Raw genomic sequence first — 22,662 nt, forward strand, 5'->3', positions numbered from 1 at the left:
CTCTGGGTGTATGGGGGTGTATATTAAGGGCCTAGGCTAGAATTTAAAATCTGGGTCTGAATCCCATATGAGCCAAAAGTAAGGTCTGCGACATTAGGCAAATTACTTAACTCTCTAAACTTCATTTTATTTATTCATTGATTTTTTTGTTGTTGGGCTGAACTAAATGGGAAAATTTAGGTAAAATGTCTGGCTTAGTGGCTGGTTTATCATAAGCCCTAGAAAGCTTTCATTGGTATACTATATAACATGTTATGCAACATAGAGTGTATGTTGCATATACAGGGGGTGGGCAAAAGTAAGTTTACAGTTGTTTATATGGAAAATGATATAATAATTAATAAATAATACAAGAATAAACTTGTTTCACATACTCAGAGCCATAAACCTACTTTTGCCCACTCCTGTAGTATATCTTTAGCATATGCTATATAATATGTACTACATAGTTTGTATATATATGTATGTATCTACATAAGTAGATATAGCACATATCTAAAGTGTATAATATAAGCTATTATTTTAATTCACATTAACAGTCATTAACCTCCTAGGACAAATCTGAAAGGACAGTATTCAAGCTCAAGTAGGGATGGGCGGGGATGGCATGGCGGGGACTGTGGTGTGAGGCTGCAGGTGCCTATCCTTGGCCCAGGGCGTCCCAAAAAGGGTGGGGAGGGACGTGAAAAAGGTAGGTCAGCCTCAGTTGCCACGCTCTCAGGCGCATTTCCCAGTGGCCTAAAGAGGTAGCAACTATGTGGAGGGCTGGCCATGGACAATGGAGTCGCTTTATTTGCATTGATTCATGAAATCTTCATGGCAACCAAAGTGAAACAGCAGGTGGAACTTCTGCAAACTCAGCTGGCCCTCCGTGCCCAAGACCCAAAGGTGAAATCCCCTCTGTAGATGCTGGGCCTCCCGATCTCCCCGCGGAAAGATGCCGTCCAGGGTGGCATGAACCCGCGCCCCGGAGGCGCACGGGCTCTTGGCCCCGACAGGCGCCGGCAGCCTTCCGGGGCCCGCACTCGGAGACCTCGCCGCCCGCCCGCCAGCCCAGCAGCGCGATTGTGCAAGCGCGGGGCTGCCACTACCAGTCCGCCCGCCGGGGAGGGCGGGGAGGCGGCCGGCGCACACCCGGTGACCTCCCGGCTCAGCGCCTCCGGGGTTATCTCCGGGGTGGAGTCCGCGCGCTCCGCCCGGAGAGCAGTGCACCGGTCACCCGAGGCGCGGGCGCCCTCGCTCACCTCGCTGACTCCATCCTGTTTCCAGCCTCGCCGGCCCGCCCTCCCCCGGGTCCCGCGTCCCTCCGGGCCAGGCAAGCCAGGGCCCACTCCGCCCCACTCGGCGTGCTCATTGGCCACCCGGGGCCTGCCTGTCTCCATAAATACTTGGTCCCCGGGCATGGGTCGTGGAGAGGGCCAGGGAAAATCGCAGAGCCCGAGGCGTCTCCGCTACCTTCCCTGACATCTCCAATTCGCGGCTCCGGACCCGGAAGTCAGACTTGCAGACCCACAGGCAGACCCACATCCCTTCCCTCCGTCTTCCAAGAGGCACCGACCCGGCTGCCCTCCTCCAGCCTCTGCGGCCGCGCTGGGCAGTCACCTGCGCCCCGAGGCTGCAGCACAGCGCAGCGCAGAGCATCCTCGCCCAGGTCCCTTCTGTCCCTCTCCCGCCCCCTCCATCGCACCTGCTGGTCCTCCTTGTCCCTTTCCCAGAACCGCCACGCTCCCGAACCCAGCGGGCGCCACTTTACCAGCCTCGCCCTCCTCGGTCCCCGCGTGGTCCCCCGCGTGGTCCCCCGCGTCCCGTCTCCCTGCGGCCATGAGCTCCCCCATCAGCAAGAGTCGCTCCCTGGTCGCCTTCCTACAGCAGCTGCGCAGCCTTGGGCAGCCCCCCAGACCCGTGACATCCACGGCGTGCGCGCCCCCTCGGCCGCGGGAGATGCCCCTCTGCCCGCTGATGGAGCGTGGGGAGGCGCAGAACGCGGCCGCCCTTCCGGGCCCCACCAACTGGCCGCTGCTGGGCAGCCTGCTGGAGATTCTCTGGAAAGGGGGGCTCAAGAAACAGCACGACACTCTGGTAAATGCCTCGTCGCGCCCCAATTCCCTCTCCCTTCCCCGACGGGCGCTCCAAACCCTCCCGGAGGCGCGCGGCCCGGCCCGAGCGCACGGTGCACTCCGGTGCCTCGGCTTCCCCGGGAGGAGGAAGGCGGGAGCGGGGAGTAGCGCGCTCGGGACTGTCAGGGATGCGCGCTGACTTGGCGCTGTGCCCGGCCCGCTGCAGGCGGAGTTCCACAAGAAGTACGGCAAGATTTTCCGCATGAAGTTGGGCTCCTTTGACTCGGTGCACCTGGGCTCGCCTTGCCTGCTGGAAGCGCTGTACCGCACGGAGAGCGCGTACCCCCAGCGGCTGGAGATCAAACCCTGGAAGGCCTATCGCGACTACCGCCAGGAGGGCTATGGGCTGCTCATCCTGTGAGTCTGCGGGCGGGGAGGGGGGCAGGGTGGGGCCATGGGGCTGGCAACTGCGCCTAATGCGCTTGGAAACTGGGAAGAGCTTGTTCCCGGGAGGTGGACCCGTCTTAGGCAGAGGACACGAAAGCCGCTACCCAGTAGTCTCATCCTCCTGGTAGACCTGAGTGGGTTGAGGGACAGCTGTACTGCGCACCCGCTTAACACCTGTTCTCTCTGGCAACCGGGCAGGGCCAAAGCTTTCCGTCAGACAAATGCCAAAAGGCGTTATACAAATTGTAGCGGGATGGGGTTCTGAAGTCAGCGTGCCAAGCAAACGTGTTATACAAACTACACTATCCCTTGAAGTTCTCTGTAACCCCCTCTGGGAAGCTCACATGCCAGAAATTAACTTTCTCCGCTTTTGACCGTGACCTTTTTCCCCGGAGGGGAGTGGAGGTGATGACCTAGGTGTAGGTGAAAGGTGGGGTGAGCAGGGGTGTCAAGGTTGCGTTCTCGATAGATAAATGCTATAATGTGATGTGATTCCTTTGCTTTTTCATTGTTACCATCTAACAAGTTAGCACTTCTTTGCCCCCAAATTTAATGTCTAATAGTTATATTTTGGGGAGATAATCACTGGAATTAAAAAGCATAGTGACGCTCGGTGCACCACAGGCTGTGTCACCAGCTGTGGGCAAGTGCGAAAGGGCGCCTGATGGAACAGGCTTTTTCCAAAGCCTGCGGCTCTCTGGCTGTCTGGCATTATGTGCAGGCAATGGCAAGATTCTAAATCTGAGGTGTTACGTAAGTGTGACTTGCAACCCAAGTCAATGGGTTGAAAGAAGACAAGATCTTTCCTCAAACAGACCTGGGTTTCAGTGGGGGCGGGGGGGGGAGTCTTCAGGTACCCACTCTCAGTACTGGGAATTGAGGTGCCTGGCCTCCCAGCTGAAACCCAGTAAGGACACCTCCACAGCCCTGACCCCAAATTATCTGGATGTCACCTTTCTGGTGCTTTCCTTGGCCGGGAGGAAAGGTACTTTCTCATTCTATGATAAGCCAGCCCCCGTACTCCAGTGCGAACAGAACCCGGGCACTTCCTGGCTGATGCTCAGTGTTGACCTGATGACACAGTCATGCAGTAGCAGAGTTGGGGTGGGCGGGATCTCTGCCTCTTCCTTCTGGCCTTTGCAACTTGCTCTGAACAGATTTCTCTCCCAGGGAAGGAGCAGACTGGCAGAGGGTCCGGAGTGCCTTTCAGAAGAAACTAATGAGACCAGTGGAGATTATGAAGCTGGACAGCAAAGTCAATGAGGTTTGCCGGCTGGGGCCAGCTTTCCAGGGTCTCTTGGGGAGGGAGGGGTGTTTGTAAGTCACAGCTACAAAGTGCAGAAGGCAAAGCAGGCACTTTGGATGACTCGGGGCCTTCACGTTCTCCTCATTCCTCTTCCTGTTTTCCTCCCCCAAAGCCTTTATTCCCCCCTTCTCTCCCCTTTCTTTAAAATGCCACATTAAGGGAGTAGTTACAAGCACAGACTTTTGTATCCCACAGTCTTGGATTTGAGCATCAGCCATCCACCCCATGTAACCTGACCATTAACTTCCCTGAGCCTCAGTTTCCCAGTCTATACAATGGGAGTGGCAGTTCTCACTCCATAGGCTTGCTGTGATGACTGAAGGAGAGAATGCTTATGAAGTTCCCTGGTAGTGACATTTGAGCTGGGTTTTGCAGGATGAGTAGGAGTCTACAAGCCAGAGAAGGTGGAGAAAGGCATTCTGGCAGAAGGAATAGCCTGATGCAAATATGGAGCCAGGGCATGGCATAGCATGGAGTGCTGAGAGAATAGTGCATTCAGCATGGGCCTTTTCTGAAATGATGCTGGACAGAAGGCAGGTCTGTGCCGTGCTAAGGTATTTGGACATATCATTTAGCCAACAGGGGCTGAAAGGGAAGGGATTTAAACATAATAATCTCTTTTTCTTCTTGTTCACTCTGGGTGTTCATTTTGAACTGAGCGTGGACCCACATAGATTGTGTGGGTGAAAGATGGCAGGTTCAGAAGCTTCCAGGGGCCACGTAATTAATATAAACGCATAGGGCAGGCCCTGCAGGGGTTTCAGCCACCAGAATAGCGCGTGCCCTTCCTGGAGGTGACAGCTGTCCCAGTTCCAGCAAATGACTGCCCCGTGGGAATGCTGACACGGTGCCGCCAGACCCTGTAATTACTTATTCTTATTATTGTTATTGACAAGTAGTGGAAAATCCATATGTCCATGCGAAATCTCTAAATTTTATGGTAACTAATTCGAATACATTTGAATACACTATGTGAGCAAACTAAACATCCTTGTTTCCACAGTGGGCTGGGTAGGCACACAGGCTTTGTTCCAGGCCCAGCACAGGTGCTTCTCAGCTCTGTGTCCAGGGGCCGGTGCCTTCGCGTCTCTCTACGCCTCTGTTTTCTCACCTGGGAAATGGGAGAAATGACAGGACGTTCTCCCTCACGAGATTGTAAGGATCAGCTAAGAAAACATCCCTTTGTACAGCGCATGGTTCTATGGAAGCCTCGGGAAATGAGAGGCTTTAGTCATCCAAAGCTCTGATTTTGGAAACTGGCATCTAATGGCCTTACATAACTTGTCCAAGGTCACAGAGCCATTTAGCAAGGGAACTGCGTCCAGAATTGCAGATCTCCTGGCTCCAAGTTCAACACCCCTAACACAGTACCAATCAGTAAAGAGAGGTTTGCTTGCCCAGATATGGAAATGGCAAACCTCAGGGTAGTCATAGCATCACAGCCTTTGAGATGTTGTGCCAACAGCGACACTTGACTGATTTCCCCTTTGTGGTTTATTCCCCGTTCTGATTAGAAGAAATGTTTTCCTTTCTTTAAATTTAGATCAAAGGCTGAAACCTTAGCTTCAGGGTGGCCGCAGGAAACGCTGAGGAAATAACCCAGGACAAGGTTGCTAGGGTGTCAGGTGAGCTCCCCAGGAAAATATAGAATTAGTGCCGCTGCAGAGGGGGTAGCCGTCCGGCCAGGGGATACACAAGGTAGCGAGACCTGAGGTTAGCTCGCTGCTCGACATTTTTTGTTTTCCCTCCAAGACTAAAATGTGTTTTTGTGGTTCTTTCTCTTCAGGTCTTGGCTGATTTTATGGGTAGACTAGATGAGCTCTGTGACGAGAGAGGCCACATTGGAGACTTGTACAGCGAGCTGAACAAATGGTCATTTGAAAGTAAGTGGTCTCCACCGTCTCGACCATTTGACCTTGCAAGCGATTCTGCGAACAAGCTGACAACTCTTTGGAATCGTGTGCTATTCTGAGTGGGAAAGGCCACAGCAGCCGTCTTAATGTTTTCCGCACTGCAGCTCTGCTTTGCACGCTGGGCTGTTTGTGTGGTCACTCGACAAACACTTACTGACCACCTGCTGTGTGCCAGGCACCGTGCTAGGAACGCAGCATTGAGTAAAACAGGCAGCATCCTTGCTCACATGGAGCTCGGGTTCTAGTAGGGGTGACAATTGACAAGTAAACACATTTCAATATAGACTCTGCCAAGGGGAAAGGGGCCCAAGAAAGAACATAGGTGCCTCGATGGGGCAACTCTGCTTTGGTAAGGAGACACCTGAGCTGAGACCTAAAGAAGGAGAGGTGCAACCGCAGAGGTATCTGTGGGAAGACTGTCCCAGAGAGCGGAGACAGGCAGTGCAAATGCCCGGTGGCAGAAGCATGAACATGCCTTTGAGGAACTCCGAGATGCTGGTGTGAGCGGATTACAGGGGGAGGAGCAGCTGAGAAAGATCAAGCCAGGGCCTATAGGTCCCGGCAAGGACTTTAGTTTGAGTCCCATTGGGGTGCCATGGAGACATTTAAACAGAAAGGGATGTGATCACTCTCTTTAAGGCTGGCTCTGAGAATGAGAAGCAGAGCCCTGCCTAGATGAGCTCACTGCCCAGTAGGGTGCAGGCAAGGCAATTTCAATAGACTAAGCAGGTTCAGGGCTGTGGGCGAATCCCAGAGGGATGCAACTGAGCTCCGTCTGGGGGTGCTCTGTGGAGTAGGTGCCATCTCAGCTAGTGCGGGAGGAGGAGTTCGCCAGGTGAGAGTGAGGGAAGGAGGGATGTTCCAGGTGGAGAAACACAGATTATGTTGAAGGAACAGGAAAGCATTTAGAATGACCGGGGCATATCCTGCAAGAGAGGGAGGGAGGGAGGGGCAGGGCGAGGCAGAGGATGGCTGGGAGGAAGGCAGCAGCCAGCCATGCAAACCCACGTAAACCAGGGACAGAGTTTGACTTTGAACCTGGGAGTACCTGGGAGTGACAGTAAGTGCTTTTCGCAGGAGGGTGGCATGGTTTGATTTGCTGCCGGGGTCACTCTGGCTACTGATGGGAGGGAGTGGACATGGCACCCCGAGGTGGTGGTAGCTTTTGTCCTGACCTGTCGCCTCACTTTAAAGTTACAGACCAGTCATCTGAGCCCATGAGAAAGCTCCATGCAAACAAGAAACCCACAGAAGGTGTTAACAGAAAGAGGGGTGAAGAGAGGGAATGATTATAGAGGAGAAAATAAGCGTATGTTTTGGAACTTGCCCACTGTAAATACTCAAATGAAGGAGTATCAAATGCATCTGTTTGCAAGTCAAAGAGAATCTGACTGTGGTGGTTTAAAAATTACTGTGTAGCCTTGCGGGAAGTCCAGAGGAAGGCAGTCCGGGCCACACTCGGCGACGCCGCAGGGAGCCAAGCTCCGGCATCTGCTCACTCATCCAGCCTTACTTGTTGCCTTGATGCAAAAAGGGTCCTGCCCCTCCGGCCTCCCCTCTGCCTTTCGGCAAAGGGAGAAGAAAAGAGGGTACAGCTCCCACTTTATCTAGAAAACCAAGGAGTATTTCCTTCTGGTCTCACTGGCCAGACCTGGGTGGTGTGGCTGCTTCGGTGGCTCCAGGAAAAGAATCAGGGAACAGGCTTGTCAGAGTCTTAGATCCATGCTGACTCACTGCCTGAGCACTGGTACTCTGACACCCTAAGTAAAATCGGGGTGTCTTAGGGAAGAAATGAGGGAGAACGAGTACCAGGTAGGCCATTCACGATGTCTGCTGCATGTGATGTCAACGATAAACTCTGACAAAAGCAAGACGTACAGGAGAGATTCATTCATGTATAGAAATGGCTACGTTTGCGCAGTGGTATTTCTGACCACGAGGTTCTGCGGAGCCTGGGTCATTGGACCCGCAGATAATTTCTAGAAGGGTGATCAGACGCTCAGACCCTTTGCTGCTCCTGTGTCCTTAGAAATGACCTCATGTCTCTGAGAGATGGAATCGAGCCCTTGGCAGTCAGGTAGCCGCGGAGTCCAGATTGGCTAACAGTGGTCATTATTTTATTAACAGGCATCTGCCTTGTGCTCTACGAGAAGAGATTTGGGCTCCTCCAGAAGAACGCCGGGGATGAAGCCTTGAACTTCATCATGGCCATCAAAACAGTAAGCATCCTCAGGGGAGAGCGCCGTGTTCCCAACAGATCATTCAGGCGTCGCAGTTTCCCCAGGAGGGGCATGCACTCAGGTCTTATTACAATAGTGCATTTCAGTGTGTGCGATGCATTTTCGGGCATGGATGTGCCCCTGTGCACATACAATAAAGAAGTACATTAGACCATTGTTTAGGCAAAGTGAAAGTAGGTGGGTCAATTAAAGGTCAGTTGATTAAATTACTGTTCAGATTTTAAAGTTTTGAATCATTTGAGTTGTGTGTGGATATAATAGATACTGTGAAACTGGCATGGGAATGGCAGAAGTTCAGAAATTCAAGTGAGTGTAAGTTATAGTTACTTTTTCCTTTTTTAAAAAAAATATATTTGTATTGATTCCAGAGAGGGAGAGAGAAACATGAATGATGAGAGAGAATCATGGATCGACTTGCCTCCTGCGCTCCCCACACTGGGGATAGAGCCCGCAACCCGGGCATGGGCCCTGACTGGGAATTGAACCGTGACCTCCTGGTTCATAGGTCAATGCTCAACCACTGAGCCACACCGGCCAGGCCCCTTCTTTCTCAACATGTGGGTTATAAGAGCAAGTTGTTATTAAACTCCATTGAAAAATCAGTCGTCCCAGAGATGATTTTGAATATGTTATGGGGGTTCGGCTTCCAGGAGCAGAGCACAGGGGCCTGGGGGTGTCCTTTGAATTCTGGCCTTTGGGGAGCACAGGGTGCTGTGTGCAGATGCCCCTAGACCTGAGTGCAAGTTGTCTTGGAGAGAAACAGGGATGAAAAGCACGTGTGTTCCTCGTAGATGATGAGCACATTTGGGAGGATGATGGTCACCCCGGTGGAGCTGCACAAGAGCCTCAACACCAAGGTGTGGCAGGCCCACACGCTGGCCTGGGACACGATTTTCAAGTCAGGTAACAGCCACACCCAGCGCTGTCTCCCGCTGCCGCCCAGAGGCCTGCAGTGACCTTGTGGCCTGCCCCCCTAGATCCTCCGAAGGAGTTGCTCCTCCTGATTCTTTCGGGCTTTGCAAACCCAAGTGTGGGGATCACCCTGCTGTAGACAGATTCCGAGGAAAAGGCAGGAGGCGGCGTTGTGTTGTCTAGGGGAACTAGAAGTGGTTAAAAGCGAGAGCCTTGGAGTCGGAGATACCTGGGTTCAAGCTCCCGGTCTGTCCTTGGGGTGGCAGGTTGGCCCAGGGTGCTGTCTCCTTTTCATCATCAGCTGTCTTACCTCTAAAACGGGCTCACAACAGCAACAATAGCAGCAACAACAATAATAATAGTGCTCCCCTCAATGTAATTGTTTCTAGGTCTAATATAGAGATTGTAAAAGCCTGGCATATGACAGTATCTCAATGGATCAGCGCCATTTCTGCTACATTGTGGAGGGAATATTTGATGCGAGGGGTTATCCTAAGATAATATATTATATATATTTAAACATACTTATTTAATTCCCACCAAATAAACGTATGTTAGATACTTCCATCAGCCCCAAGTACTAACAGAACTGAGGCACCAATGAGTTAAGTAACATTCTCAACATTACACGCCCGGTGATGGCAAAGCCAGGGTTGGAAGCCAATCAGAAAGTCTCCCGCAGCTCAGCCTCCAGCCCCTGTACCACCAGTGTGGTCATTGTCATCGCCACCATCACCACTATTATTTCCTTGGTGGTGGCTCACGTCAGGGACTGAAGTGAGGGAGGGCAGCCTAGAATGTAATTTACAAACATTAGAAAATGTTAGTATTATTGTCAACATTTATGGGCACTGCACGTGTGTGTGTGTGTGTGTGTGTGTGAGATAGCATTAGGGGAGGGTGTTCTTCCCTCCTCCGTAGCCAAGATTTGGGAGCCACACCGTATATTAGCATGTCTGCCTGTGTCAGTGACCATATCAGCTAGACACCTGGACCTGATTCTGAGAGTGGACCCAGATCCCACCTGTGTCATAATGGTCTCCTCCCTGCAGTAAGCTCTTGCTAGTCAAGATGTGACCACAGATCAGCAGCAGCAGCATGACCTGGGAGCTTGTTAGAGATGCAGACGTCCAGGCCACCTGGACCCTCAGCTCCGAGTCTGCATTGTAGGAAGATGCGCAGGTCACGTGAGCATCCATCCATCCTGGATGGCTCAACGAGGCAGTAGGAGCTCATCTAACAATCAATGTCCCCAGAAGCCCTTGCGGGTGTTGTAAGGATTTCATCTTAGGTTCCCTCCCTCCCATTCTTTTCCTCACCCTAAGGTTCAGCTGACTTCCTCTCCCTCTTCTCTTCAACAGTCAAATCTTGCATTGACCGCCGGTTAGAGAAGCACGCGGAGCAGCCCGACGCAGACTTCCTCTGTGACATTTACCACCGCAATCAGCTCTCCAAGAAAGAGCTGTACGCTGCCGTCACCGAGCTCCAGCTGGCTGCCGTGGAGACGGTAAGGGTGGCGGCTTTCTTTACTAAACAGTCTGGGACACCTTTCATCACGATGAGTTTTAAATAGTCACTCACTTCACTCATTTCACGAGGATTAGCTGAGCTCTAGCTGAGCAAAAATAAAAAGTCCTGCACCAGGTGCCGTGGGAGACCCAGTGCACAGGCTTTCTGCTCACACATTAGGAGGAAAGCTCTCCTAATGACTCTGTCCCAGCGACGGAACTCCAGAGCAGGGTCTAAGATCTGCGATAAGCTTGCCAGCTGTCTCGGGAATGCAGAAGCAGTAATTCCACACCACAGCAATTGAAATCTTAGATTTTCCAAAATTGGACATGCCTGGGTGGTCGTGCCTGCTACCTAACCATGGCTGTTATTTATTATAAAAATATTGAATCTCTGCCAGACCAATCATTTCTTTATGTTTGACATTGGAAACATGGTGAGTTTGGGAATCATTGATTTTAGTTTAACCGAAACAGCTCCTTTTTAATACCAAGATTCCGTCCCTGCTGTAGGCGGTGGACGCTCCTGGCAGGTACTCATACAGTCAGGCTCCAAACACAGATGCTGACAAGTGTTCAGGTGGGTTTACCTGGCTTTGACTCATTGCTGAGCTCTCCTTGGAGTCATGCAGATTAATATTCCTCAAAGGCCTAACATTTCCTGCACAAGCAGTCCCTAAGAAGAATCCATTCAAGTTCACTTCTTTTTCATGCTTTTCCCCTTTCCACAGTGTCTCTTACCTGAAGAAAAAAAATATAGCATTTCCTACATCAGGAGATAGAAAGGTTCTGATTTCACCTCTTGACCCAGAAGGCTATCAAAAGTGGGAATCCTTTTCAGCTCACTTTCCTGTGGGATCATGACTCCTTAGAGCGATTAAAACTAAAGCTGCACCCATTTCTTTGTTCAACTGGAACATGAGCTCCATGAGGGTGGTGACTTGGTTTGGTCCCCTGCTGTATTCATAGGATGTAGAATACCACATGGCATACAGTAGGTGCTCAATAAATATTTGTTCAATAAATGAAAGAGTTCAGGGACTATTGAGTTCCTACGATGTGCCAGGCACTATTCCAGATTCTTGACATGCCACCATGAACCAGTTTTCTTCATGGGACTTAAACAGCAGTGCGGAACAGACAATAGACATGTAAACAAACAAATACATAAGATTATTTCAGATAGTGGTATAGGCATGGGGGGAGCCATCAGGGTGATGTAAGAGAGATGGGGGAGGGCTCCCTCTCTGGAGCTGACACTGGGATGTTGAGGTGCCATCCATGGGAAGATCTGGTTGAAGAGCACTCCAAGTAGAGGAAACAGCACATGCATAGGCCCTGGGGCAGAAAGAGAGATGGAGCTGGAGAACTAGCAAATGTGCTCAGAGTTGAGATTGGAGAAGTCGACGGGCCATGTTAACCAGGAACCTTCGTACAACATTTGGATTTTATTACACCTGAGGGAGAAAGCTCTTCGAGTGCTTTAAGCAAGGAGTGTCTTGATCAAAGTTATCTTTTGTGAAGTGGGCTCTGGCTGGTGGGTGGAGAGTGGACCTAGCGGAGACAGAGTGCAGGCAGGACGCCGGCCATGAGATGGACGCCGTGACGAAGGTCAGGCCAGGACAGTCGGTGCCCGGGAGGTGCCGCAGGCCACTTCCCCTCCACTGAGCCCCCGCAGCTGCCCGACAGGCAGGGCTGTCTCTGGGCTTTGGTGAAAGCTACAGTTATCTGCCTTTTGGAAACTCTATTTGGTACTTGTGGTGAGGGCCCCACTGATAGGGCTCAATCTGTTTCTTTTTTAGTCCTGGCTATTCTGAAACTCTCCTTTGGCAAATCGGGGAAATCTGAAATCTATCTAATTTGGCGGCTCCGCCCTCTTCCTGTCTGTAACTTACTCTCTGGTACTAATGCCATCCGTCCACATTCGGAGGCGAGGCTGCCAGTCCCCTGACATGAAGAAGCCTGCCTTGGGGACATCTTCTTCCAAAAATAATAAACGCCATGGCTCCGAACCATCTTGCGCTTTGCTCATACATGTGCCTGGCACATGTGCCGAGGGAGAGCGTCTTCGTGTCTACAGAGCGAGGACACGATGACCACTTGTAAGGGACGATTTGGCTTAAATTGGCTAAAAAAAGGCCTACAAAACAAATACTTAGGACTAGCAGCGGTGAATATTACGAAGCTAAAAGCTGCACTTGGCTGTTTCTGCCAAAAGGAAATCAAGGGTGCCACTTGGAAGGCAAGAGCCTTTGTCAGACTGTGGCCAGCACCTTGAATGACTCAACTCGGTGCTACAATTTCTTATCTGGGTGTTGGCACCGTCCCACAAGGGCTCTTTGCCTGTGGCTGGAACCCCGAGAGTAGATAATACCTTTATATTTTTGTGGTAAATGTTTAGGGTGTGGCAAAAAAAATACACACCACTTTTCTTTTAAATTCCAGAAATACAATTTCTTTTGTGTTTGCGTTGTAAAAAAATTTTTTTAAATCTCTTAGAGCAAAACTCTGGGATCTCTGTTCCTCTCTCCCCACTCGATTTTCGTGTCAATTTTATATTGATAATTCTCTAAGTAAGCTCTTTTTCTTTTGCGATAATTATAGATTCACATGCAGTGTCCTTCCCCCGTTGGTAGCACCTGGCATGACAGTAATCGTGTCACACCCTGACATCGGCCTTGAGCCAGTCCGCCCGCCTGGCTTCCCTCCCGCCGGTTTTACATGTGCTGCCTTGTGCTCCAGCCTTTTGTGAACCACACTGGTCCAGGTGTCCTGATGTGGCAAATGACTCACAGGATTCTATTTGCATTCCCTCAGTACAGACGCTAGCCTTCGCTGATACATTTTATAAGATCCGTTTGACTTCCCGTGCGTGGCATTCATTTAAGGCACAGCACACGAGGGCATGCGAGGAAGTATCACTGACCTGTTTGTTGTTTACTTTTGCATCGCCTTGCGTCCGGCTCAGACTGGCTGTGAGGCGGTTTCTTTGCGGAAACTCAAGCTTGTGTCCGTTGGTTTTTCAGACAGCAAACAGCTTGCTGTGGCTTCTCTACAATTTATCCCGCAACCCCCACGTGCAAGGAAAGCTCCTGGAGGAAATTCGGAGCGTCCTGCCGGAGAGTCAGGTGCCGCGGGCGGAGGATGTGAGGAATATGCCATATCTAAAGGCCTGTCTGAAGGAATCCATGAGGTAAGCGCGCACGCCTGAGCCAGGGTGCATACGGGAGAGCGCTGTTCTCTTAAATACACAATAAGGGGTGTCCTCCCCCAAGTACAGCTCCCACAGTGGATTCTTAAACTTTTATCAAACTGGAAAAAAAAGAACCTCAGGAGCATATTCCATTTTTCCCCCCACTCATTTCCTGAGTCATTTGGGAGAATTCTGTGACATCTTGGAAAGTCAGTGACGGGCCCTTTAAGTCGGTAAGAACCATCCTCTCATGGGTGCTGTGAGCACTCATTGGGGTCTGGGCAGGCCTGGAGGGTCTGACATGAAAGCCAAGAAGGGAACCATATCATTATATGATAGACATAGAGACATCTTTAATATTGAGCTCTGGTATAAAATGTCCTCGAAGCCCTGGTCAGTGTTCTCAGTGGTTAGAGCATCGGCCCACACACCAAGGTGCTGAGGGTTCGACTCCTGATCAAGGGCACGTACCTGGGTTGCAGGTTTGATCCCTGGCCCTGTTCAAGCCAGTGTGGGAGGCAACCAATCAATGTGTCTCTCTCACACCCATGTTTCTCTCTCTCTTTCTCTCACTCCCTCTTCCCTTCCACTCTCTCTAAAAATCAATGGAAACATATGCTCAGGTGAGGAGTAACGAATATAAATAAATAAATAAATAAATAAATAAATAATTTTAAAAAGCCCTTTGAAAATTCCTTTTACATCCTTTCTGGGAAACAAAACTCATTCCATTTTAAGATTGAAAGGAAATATCTTTAACTTTCTGAAGAGTGAGTAGGAGAAACTAGAACAAACACCAAGATTCAGGGGGAAGGCATTTGAAGTTTAGGCTGAAGCAGGGGAAACCACTCTGAACAGCTACTAATCAGGCTTGTTCTGGGGGGAGGGGGTGCCAACCCAATAAAATAAGGAATAAAAACAGGAGACAGAACCTCTTCACGAAGAACTGTGACCAGGTTCCCCTTTGGGCTTAGGAACTTAATGCAGCAACTCTTCACTTAAGCAGAATGCGTTCCCATCAACACTTGAGCCAGCGCTTGGCCTGTGCCCGCCTGTACATCTTTGGTTTTGCTTTTCCAGGCTCACCCCCAGTGTGCCGTTCACAACCAGGACTCTTGACAAGGCCACAGTTCTGGGTGACTATGCTTTACCCAAAGGAGTGAGTAGACTTTGTTTATTTTGTCCCTTACAGAGCTTTGAAATATGCATCCGGTTCCCCTAAAAATACTAACGGAGAAAACATTCATTTTGCAAATAAGTAGATTGTAGTGCATGGTTGACATGTGTTGCATCATATAGGATTAGGAATAATGGCTATGGGGACGGACCTGGACTCAAGTACAGTCCCAAGTGAGTCACATAACCTCTGGCAGCCTCACCATTCTCATCTGTAAAATGGGGATAATAATAAAATCCATCACCTGGGGCTGTTGTGAGAATGTGATGCAGAATATTGCAGTTATTTACTGATTTAGTACCTGGGACATTTCAAGTCTCCCGTGCATGTTGGCAATCGTCATTATTATAAACTTATGGGTGACTTTTATATCTCTAAGGTGGCCATTTTTGTTAAGTTTCGCTTTTCCACCACCTTCTTCTGCTTATTTTAAATGCATGCGTTTTGGTGTGTTTGCAGACAGTGTTGATGCTAAATACCCAGGTGTTGGGGTCCAACGAGGAAAATTTTGAGGACGCCAGTCAGTTTAGGCCCGAACGATGGCTTCAAGAGAAAGAGAAGATCAACCCCTTCGCACACCTCCCGTTTGGCGTTGGGAAGAGGATGTGCATCGGACGCCGGCTGGCTGAGCTCCAGCTCCACCTGGCCGTCTGCTGGGTAAGCCCTCGCTGCCTCCCGCACGTGTTCTGTGCTGCTCCCCAAGGCGGGGCAGAGGGCTCATCCTCCTTTTCATGCACCTGTGTTCCAGATCGTCCGCAAATATGACATCGTGGCCACGGACCACGAGCCCGTGGAAATGCTGCACTTAGGCATCCTGGTGCCCAGCCGGGAGCTCCCCATCGCCTTCTGCCAGCGATAAGCGGCCCCAGGTGAGCGTCTGGGACGCTGTGCATGACGGGTGAGCCGAGCCCAGAAGTCAGCCAGACCCTGGCTTGAACTCTGCTCCCCTCCAATTCCCTGGATGACCTTGAGTAGTTACTTAACCGTTCTGCCTCCTTTTTTAATTTCTCATTTGTAACACGGAACCAAAGTAGTACTCATCCAGAAGGTTGATATGGATAATAAATACTTAGCCCAGAGCCTGGCATCAACTAAGTGTTCAAGTCACGCACGCTGCTGTCCAATTTTTGCATTAAATATCACGGGCAGACACGCTTTTTCTGTAAAGGGCCACCGTGCAAATATATCAGGTTTTTCAGGCCATAAGGTCTCACTCACATCCATTTAGCTCTGCCTTGTAGCTTGAAAGCAGCCTCAGGCAATTCATCAAACAACAGAAATATATTGTGTTACAGTTCTTTGGGTCAGAGGTCCGAGACAGCTCTAACCAGGCTAAAAATCAGGGTGTTGGCAGGGCTGCGGTTCTTTTGGGAGGCTCTCAGGGAATATCTATCTGCTTGCTAATTGGGGTTGTTGGCAGAATTTGGTTTCTTGTGGTTGTAGGACTGAGGTTCCCTATTTCCTTGCTGTCAGCTGAGAGCTGTTCCCAGCTTCTAGAGCAGGGGTGGGCAAACTTTTTGACTCGAGGGCCACAATGGGTTTCTTAAACTGGACCGGAGGGCTGGAACAAAAGCATGGATGGAGTGTTTGTGTGAACTAATATAAATTCAAAGTAAACATCATTACATAAAAGGGTACGGTCTTTTTTTTTTTTTTTTTAGTTTTATTCATTTCAAACGGGCCGTAGTTTGCCCACGGCTGTTCTAGAGTCACCTGCATTTCTGGGTTTATGACCTCTTCCTCCCACTCCACAGCTACCCAGAGTGAGCTGAGTCCCTCTGCAGACTGGAAACTCTCCCCCTTCTTTTGTCCTATCTCTCTGACAGGCTGTCATTCAGTATAATCTCCCCATCTCAGCATCCATAACCTTAATCACATCTGCAAAGGCAGGCAAAGCAATGTATTCATGTAAAGTCATATGTGGCCATGTAAAGAAATATACTCACAGGTTCCGAGAACTAGGGCACAGGCTTTTTTGAGGGCCATTATTCTGCCTCACAAGATTATATTCCAATAAAACTTTATAAAAACAGATGGTGGGCACCATTTGGCCGCAGGGCCTTTCTTTACAGACCCCGGACATATGTGTGTGTATATGTACCAGCCTGTATTAAACACAATGTAATACTTCTCCTGCACACACTGTTCAAACTCAATTTCAACCGTTTTCCTTTTTTAACAGAACCTCCTAAAATTTTGCCTAGAACTAGTGGCTGTTTGCTAACTGAGTTAAGGGGCATCCCCTGAGAGGCGGCTATTTAAGGAAACACGCAGTCACAGGTGGAATTTCTGAATGAGGCCTCACTGAATCCCGCCCCAGGTGTCTGGTCCCAAGATGCAATATATTCAAAGCTGAGCATCTCAACAGCACTGAACCAAGTAGAATAATGAAGGAATTCTAGCTGAATTTTCAGACTCCCAGGTTCCAGCAAGGACAGTATGCATGTTTCTGTTGATGAACCACACTTTTGGCAAGAGCCCAAGACAATTTCTGGTTTAAGCATTTTTTTTTTTTGCAGATCATTCCTCATTTAATTACACTTCTTTGATATACCATTAGAATATACTTTATTTTCCAGATTTATTTATTTATTTTTACCAAGACCTGGAGCAACAATTTTTATTCTCCTGCAGGAATGGTGCTGTGGCTCCCGCAAGACTCAGCAGCGGACTTCACAGGCACATGGGACCCTTAGACGCTGTGTTGATTTCTTCCTTCTATTCAGCTGCTCCAGAAGCTGCACTGTCCGTGATAGCAGTGAAGAGAGCTGACCCCGGGGAGCGGAGTGCGTGCGATAATACGGGCACTCCACAGGGCACAGTGCTGGCCTACACTTAACCAATGTCAGCTCCATCCTGACTTAAATGGCCCAGGATCTTCCTTCCTCCTGCATTTCCCATGTCAGTTAGTCGGGTACAAGTCAAATGTGTCTGTCCCTGCCCCTCCCAGCTCTCCCTCGAATCTTTCCTGCTCCCGAATAAGTTTACAGAATCACAATGAGACACCTGCCATAGTTCCATTGTCTGGGGCTCGGGGTAATATCGACGGTCCATTTATTGTAACTCTGCTTAATGTGCTATTTGGAAAAAACATTTGCTTACTAACATCAGCAAAGCCGAATGTTGGCTGAAGTTATTAGGTCCCCGGGGCACTGCACTTCGAAGTAGGAGCATCACTGGGAAATGAGAGGACACCTCTATTTTAAGAAGTGCTTTAATGAAGTCAGAATCTCCTCTCTGAGAAGACCTTAACGGCTTACTGTGGCATTAGGTTAAAGGATCCTGAAGTTCTTTACTTAGTGCATGTATCTTTTCTATGGCATTAAGGAGCTGGAGCAACAGTTTTAAATTGTATGTGTATGGGTGTATTTTAATAGCAATTTGCTTATGTCATTTTTAAAAATGTATGGTATTTCATTTATGATCTGTGATTTGGGGCAATATTATTGTTCAGCCACAGTTTAAAAACATTTAGTGACTTCCCATGCCTTAATTCCCCCATCTATAGAATGGACAGTAGCAAAGTGTACATACATTATAGATTAGCTATATGGTACAGTGCAAAAGTAGGTTTATAGTTGCTCAAATAATTAATAAATAATAATACAAGAATAAACTCTTTTGCATACTCACAACTGTAAACCTACTTTTGTCGACCCTGTGTAACCCATCTTCTATGACTTGAACTCCTTGGGACAGTATGGTTTCATAAATGGAAAATGCATAGAGATTTCTGCAATTCCTATAAAATTTTTCTTAAAACTTGTTTACATATGGTTTATTTACACATATTTTTACTACCACTTTTGCCAAAGGTGTACTATATATTTCTGTATATTTTATAAAGATTTTTCTTTTTAGGTTATATTTTTAGAATATTTCAGAAGTATACATTTATATCTTTATATTAGTATTTGAATAAATATATACATATTGCTGAAGTAAGTATAAGCTTTCTTCCTGTTGTGAAATTATTTTTAGAATTTTAAATCCATATGTTGTCAGATTTCATCTGTGTATCTTTTTAGGATTCTCTGAAAGTAAGAATAAAGGTTTTAAAATTTGACAGATGTTTCCTCTTCATTGCAGTTGTTACAAAGAAATTTTAATATTCAAATGTTGTCTTACTAGAAAAATTCTCATGTGGCCATTTCACGAGCTGTGTATTACAAAACCTACCTTTACGAAAATCCGGACTTCAATAACAAAATGATCATTTGAATGGCAAAATAATTTTCCCTTTTATGCCGATTAAATACTTTTCCAGTCCATTGCTTCTTTCCCCACCACCTGGACCACAGCAGAAACTCCCAGCTGACCTCCATCTTGCCTCCCTCCAGTCTGTTCCTCGTCCCCCTGCCATGTTGGTCTTTTCAAGACCCAAACCTCATCATGTCTCATTTCTGCTTCTGTGGCTTCCCATTGCCTTACGAAAGCTAGTTCCTCCAGCTGGACTTGGGTGTCCTGTGAAGGAGGCCCCTGACCCATGGGCACCAGACCACCCACCCTGTGTGCCCCAGACTCCGGCCACACTGGCTCCTGCCAGCTCCTTCTATCTCTTAAAGGCTACCTGCCCTTGAGTGTTGGCACCTGCTGTCCTTCCTCCTGGCATCTTCCTCTGCCTCTTTCCTTCTCCCTCTCTGCACCCTCAGAGTCCCCCTCAAGCTTCCTGCAGGAAGCTTCCTTGATGACCAAAATCTCCACAAGCTGACCTGGGACCAGGGTTCATTAGAGAAGTGATTCCCGGGACACCTGTGAGGGACAGGAAAGGAGCCAAAGGAGGGTGCCATTTAGCGCAGGGCGGGGGGCGGGATGGGGGGAGGGAGCAGCCTCAGCCTGATCCTGGGAACTCAAGAGTGTAGCTGACAGCGACAGCCCTGTCCTGTCTGCTCTCCTGGTGGCCAGGCACCCGGGCTGCACCGCGGGGATGTGAACTCCCAGGTACTGTAACTCTCACTTGTCCATGCAAAAGCAGCCACAGCAGGTCTGTGAGGAGGGCTCACCAGGTGCCAGCCAACAGGAGCAAAGCATTGGGAGCCAGGGGGGTGCCACGGCAGCGTCAGCTACCCCTCGCTTCCCTGAGCACGTGGCCTAGAGTGGATGCTGACCAACGGCGTTTATTCATGGTCATAATAACCGGCACTTACTAGTATTGACTGCCCTGCACCCGACGTCCTTGTGGGCACCTGATACACACGAATGCACGAGTCCTCACACCCACCTTACAGCCGGGATTAGAATTCCCCATTTCACACCTGAGGAAACGGAGAGGGTGGTGGCTCCAGGGTCCGTGCCCCGCCTCCCACAGCACCTCCCTCTCCTTCCTAACTCCCCATGATGGCGTGTTGACGTGATGTGTGTGATTATGTGACTGATACCACCTACACATACATCACACACACACACACACACACACACACACACACACGAATGTAGGTGTGATGAGGACAGGGGCTTGTTTGCCACTGTCCCCATGATACCTGGCTTGGAGCTCACAATAGGCTCTAAGCCAGGGGTGGGCAAACTTTTTGACTCGAGGGCCACAATGGGTTCTTAAACTGGACCGGAGGGCCGGAACAAAAGCATGGATGGAGTGTTTGTGTGAACTCATATAAATTCAAAGTAAACATCATTACATAAAAGGGTACGGTCTTTTTTTTCTATAGTTTTATTCATTTCAAAAGGGCCGGATCCGGCCAGCGGGCCGTAGTTTGCCCACGGCTGCTAAGCAAATGTCTTTCTCCACCTCGTTGCCCTTCTTGGTAACGTTTGCAGCAGCCCTTGGCACGGCTGTTCCTCCCACTGCCTACCATTCCTCAAGGGCTTCCCAGTGCCTGACCCAGCACCAGCGAGAGCAGGCCACGCTTCCTCAGAAGGCCGAGGAGAACATGCAGAGGCCCTCCAGGGACTGAAGGCTGTAGATGAAATATGGTGGATATAGAACATTAATATACAGTATTACAAAACTATGACATTTAATCTAGATATTAAATGTAAGTAAATATAAAATATAATGCATAATAAAACATATCTGATACATGTAACTTTTTCCCCTGAGTTCTTCCATGAGTCAGACGTACCTTCAAATACCTTAGCTCACTTGCCCCACACAACAATTGTGATGGTTCATTGTAGGCATAGACTTGGCTAAACTCTGGTGCCAGTTTTGACCCTTCCCCACACCTTGACCTAACATTCCTCACACGGCCTTGCCAGGGACCTGGGGACCTTCCCACTAACAGGCTCAGGGAAGTCAAATACCTCGCTCAGGGAAACACAGTAAGCAGAAACCCTAGACACAAACCCCGGTCTCTGACTCCGCAGCCCCTGCTCATTCCCCTACACCTTGTGTCCTGTCTATTGACCTACCAGCAAATATTTAGCTTAAGCCTGTTGTTTGAGCCAAGGCTGGCTGAAAGCCAAGGCTCCATTTATGATTCAACCTAATTTGTTGAGCTTTCTCTAATCTCCTGGGTTGGACATTGATCCAAATGACTTAATCACTTTTGCTGCCCATGACTGTTCTGCCCTGCAAACCTCCCTTTATCAGCAAAAAAAAAAAAAAAATATTTGCAGAATCTTCATCGTCAGTATGCTTTACACATGGGCCTTCCAAGCAGTGCAACTCCCAGGACCGAATGAAGCTTTAGAATTAATGAAAGGATTTGCACAGTAGGTGCTTTTCCCTCCCAGATTCATTTTGCTTCAGTGAAAATGAGTGTGACGTACTTTCTACACATGCTGAGCAGCAAGGTGAGGAAGAAAGAGGTCTCGAAGTCAACATTAATATTGAGTCCAGAGTTGACTGCATGTGGCTGAATGACAAATGCTTTGTAATTGTTTTTCATTTCATTGGTTTCCATTTTGAGAAGATGTTTTCCTCTTTCAGTTCATTTATTGTTGATTCTTCTTCATTTATTATAATTTTCCCTGATCTCTTTATACCAAGTGACACCTATCAGAAGCCAGCAGGTGTCCTCTGGTACTTGCCAACACCTGTAGATTGGTGATGACTGCCTGAGACCCAGTATTGAGAAGGATTCTGAAGTTGAGTCCACACACACAGGAAGAGAATCCTAACTTTCCGCAGTGCCTGCCAACAGCTTGTGTTATGTATTTGCCCATCTATACACAGTGTCTTCTGAGTGCCAAACTTGAAGATATGTAATGAGAATAGCTTACATTTATTAAGCACTAACTGTGTGCTTATATTACATTGATTTTTTCAGTGTTTTTATTAAGGGTGCATAGTGCTCCCCACAATGTATGTGCAAGATGAATTTTGCAACTAATAATTTTTATTACTGATAATATGTACGTTTACAATTAGCTTCTGGTAATACTAGTTCTTTTTAAATTTCTAGTGGTATTATTAAACTTGCTTTGTAAATAAGTTGATTTACATTTTAAAGGCAAAATTATGTAAGTGAATGATATTTTAGGAGGCATACAAATTAGACAACAAGTATGAACATGGCACAAGAATGGTGGAAATTTGGAACTGCTGGAATTTAATAACCCTGTGATGATGGTGTGAGTAGACTTTGCATATTCGGTTGAGGAAATTGAGGCTTGGAGATTAATAAGATGCTTAAGGTTCATGGAACTAGCATGTGATACAGCCAGATTTGAACCCAGGAAATCTGACTAAAGAGACAAAACACTCAGTTGGGCCCCCATGTTCCCTATTGCCTAGTAGTCACATCTGGGTGTAACCCCCACCCTTTGAGTATGGGCAAGACCAGTCACTTGCTTCTACTCAATAGAATATGTATAGGTGATGGGATGTCACTCACCTGATTGTGTTATGGAAGATGCAACATCTCCCCTCCCAGGATACTCTCTCCTTTGCTGGTTTTGATGAGTAGGCAGCTATGTTGGGGAGACCCACATAGCAAAAAACTGAAGG

The 22,662-nt window shown here is 48.5% G+C and overlaps 1 protein-coding gene across 1 annotated transcript; it reads left to right on the forward strand.

The window, feature by feature from the left end:
- The first annotated feature begins 1,202 nt into the window (after positions 1–1,202).
- Positions 1,203–18,819, forward strand: LOC132239226 (1,25-dihydroxyvitamin D(3) 24-hydroxylase, mitochondrial). Its single transcript, XM_059705261.1, has 12 exons — positions 1,203–2,079; positions 2,284–2,474; positions 3,675–3,768; positions 5,597–5,693; positions 7,851–7,942; positions 8,755–8,866; positions 10,237–10,382; positions 13,410–13,576; positions 14,657–14,735; positions 15,213–15,410; positions 15,502–15,622; positions 17,388–18,819. The coding sequence occupies exons 1-11, from the start codon at positions 1,822–1,824 to the stop codon at positions 15,610–15,612; spliced, it is 1,545 nt and encodes a 514-aa protein (XP_059561244.1). The 5' UTR covers positions 1,203–1,821; the 3' UTR covers positions 15,613–15,622; positions 17,388–18,819.
- Positions 18,820–22,662: the final 3,843 nt, after the last annotated feature.

The sequence above is a fragment of the Myotis daubentonii genome, chromosome 8 (assembly GCF_963259705.1).
Source record: "Myotis daubentonii chromosome 8, mMyoDau2.1, whole genome shotgun sequence".
NCBI classification, from domain to species: Eukaryota; Metazoa; Chordata; class Mammalia; order Chiroptera; family Vespertilionidae; genus Myotis; species Myotis daubentonii.

Bases quoted from the DNA above. Each gene is read 5' to 3' on its own strand.
- LOC132239226 (XM_059705261.1), top strand. From the start codon at position 1,822: ATGAGCTCCCCCATCAGCAAGAGTCGCTCCCTGGTCGCCTTCCTACAG. The intron at 2,080-2,283 runs GTAAATGCCTCG...GGCCCGCTGCAG, and splicing joins AGAAACAGCACGACACTCTG to GCGGAGTTCCACAAGAAGTA. The intron at 7,943-8,754 runs GTAAGCATCCTC...TGTTCCTCGTAG, and splicing joins TCATCATGGCCATCAAAACA to ATGATGAGCACATTTGGGAG.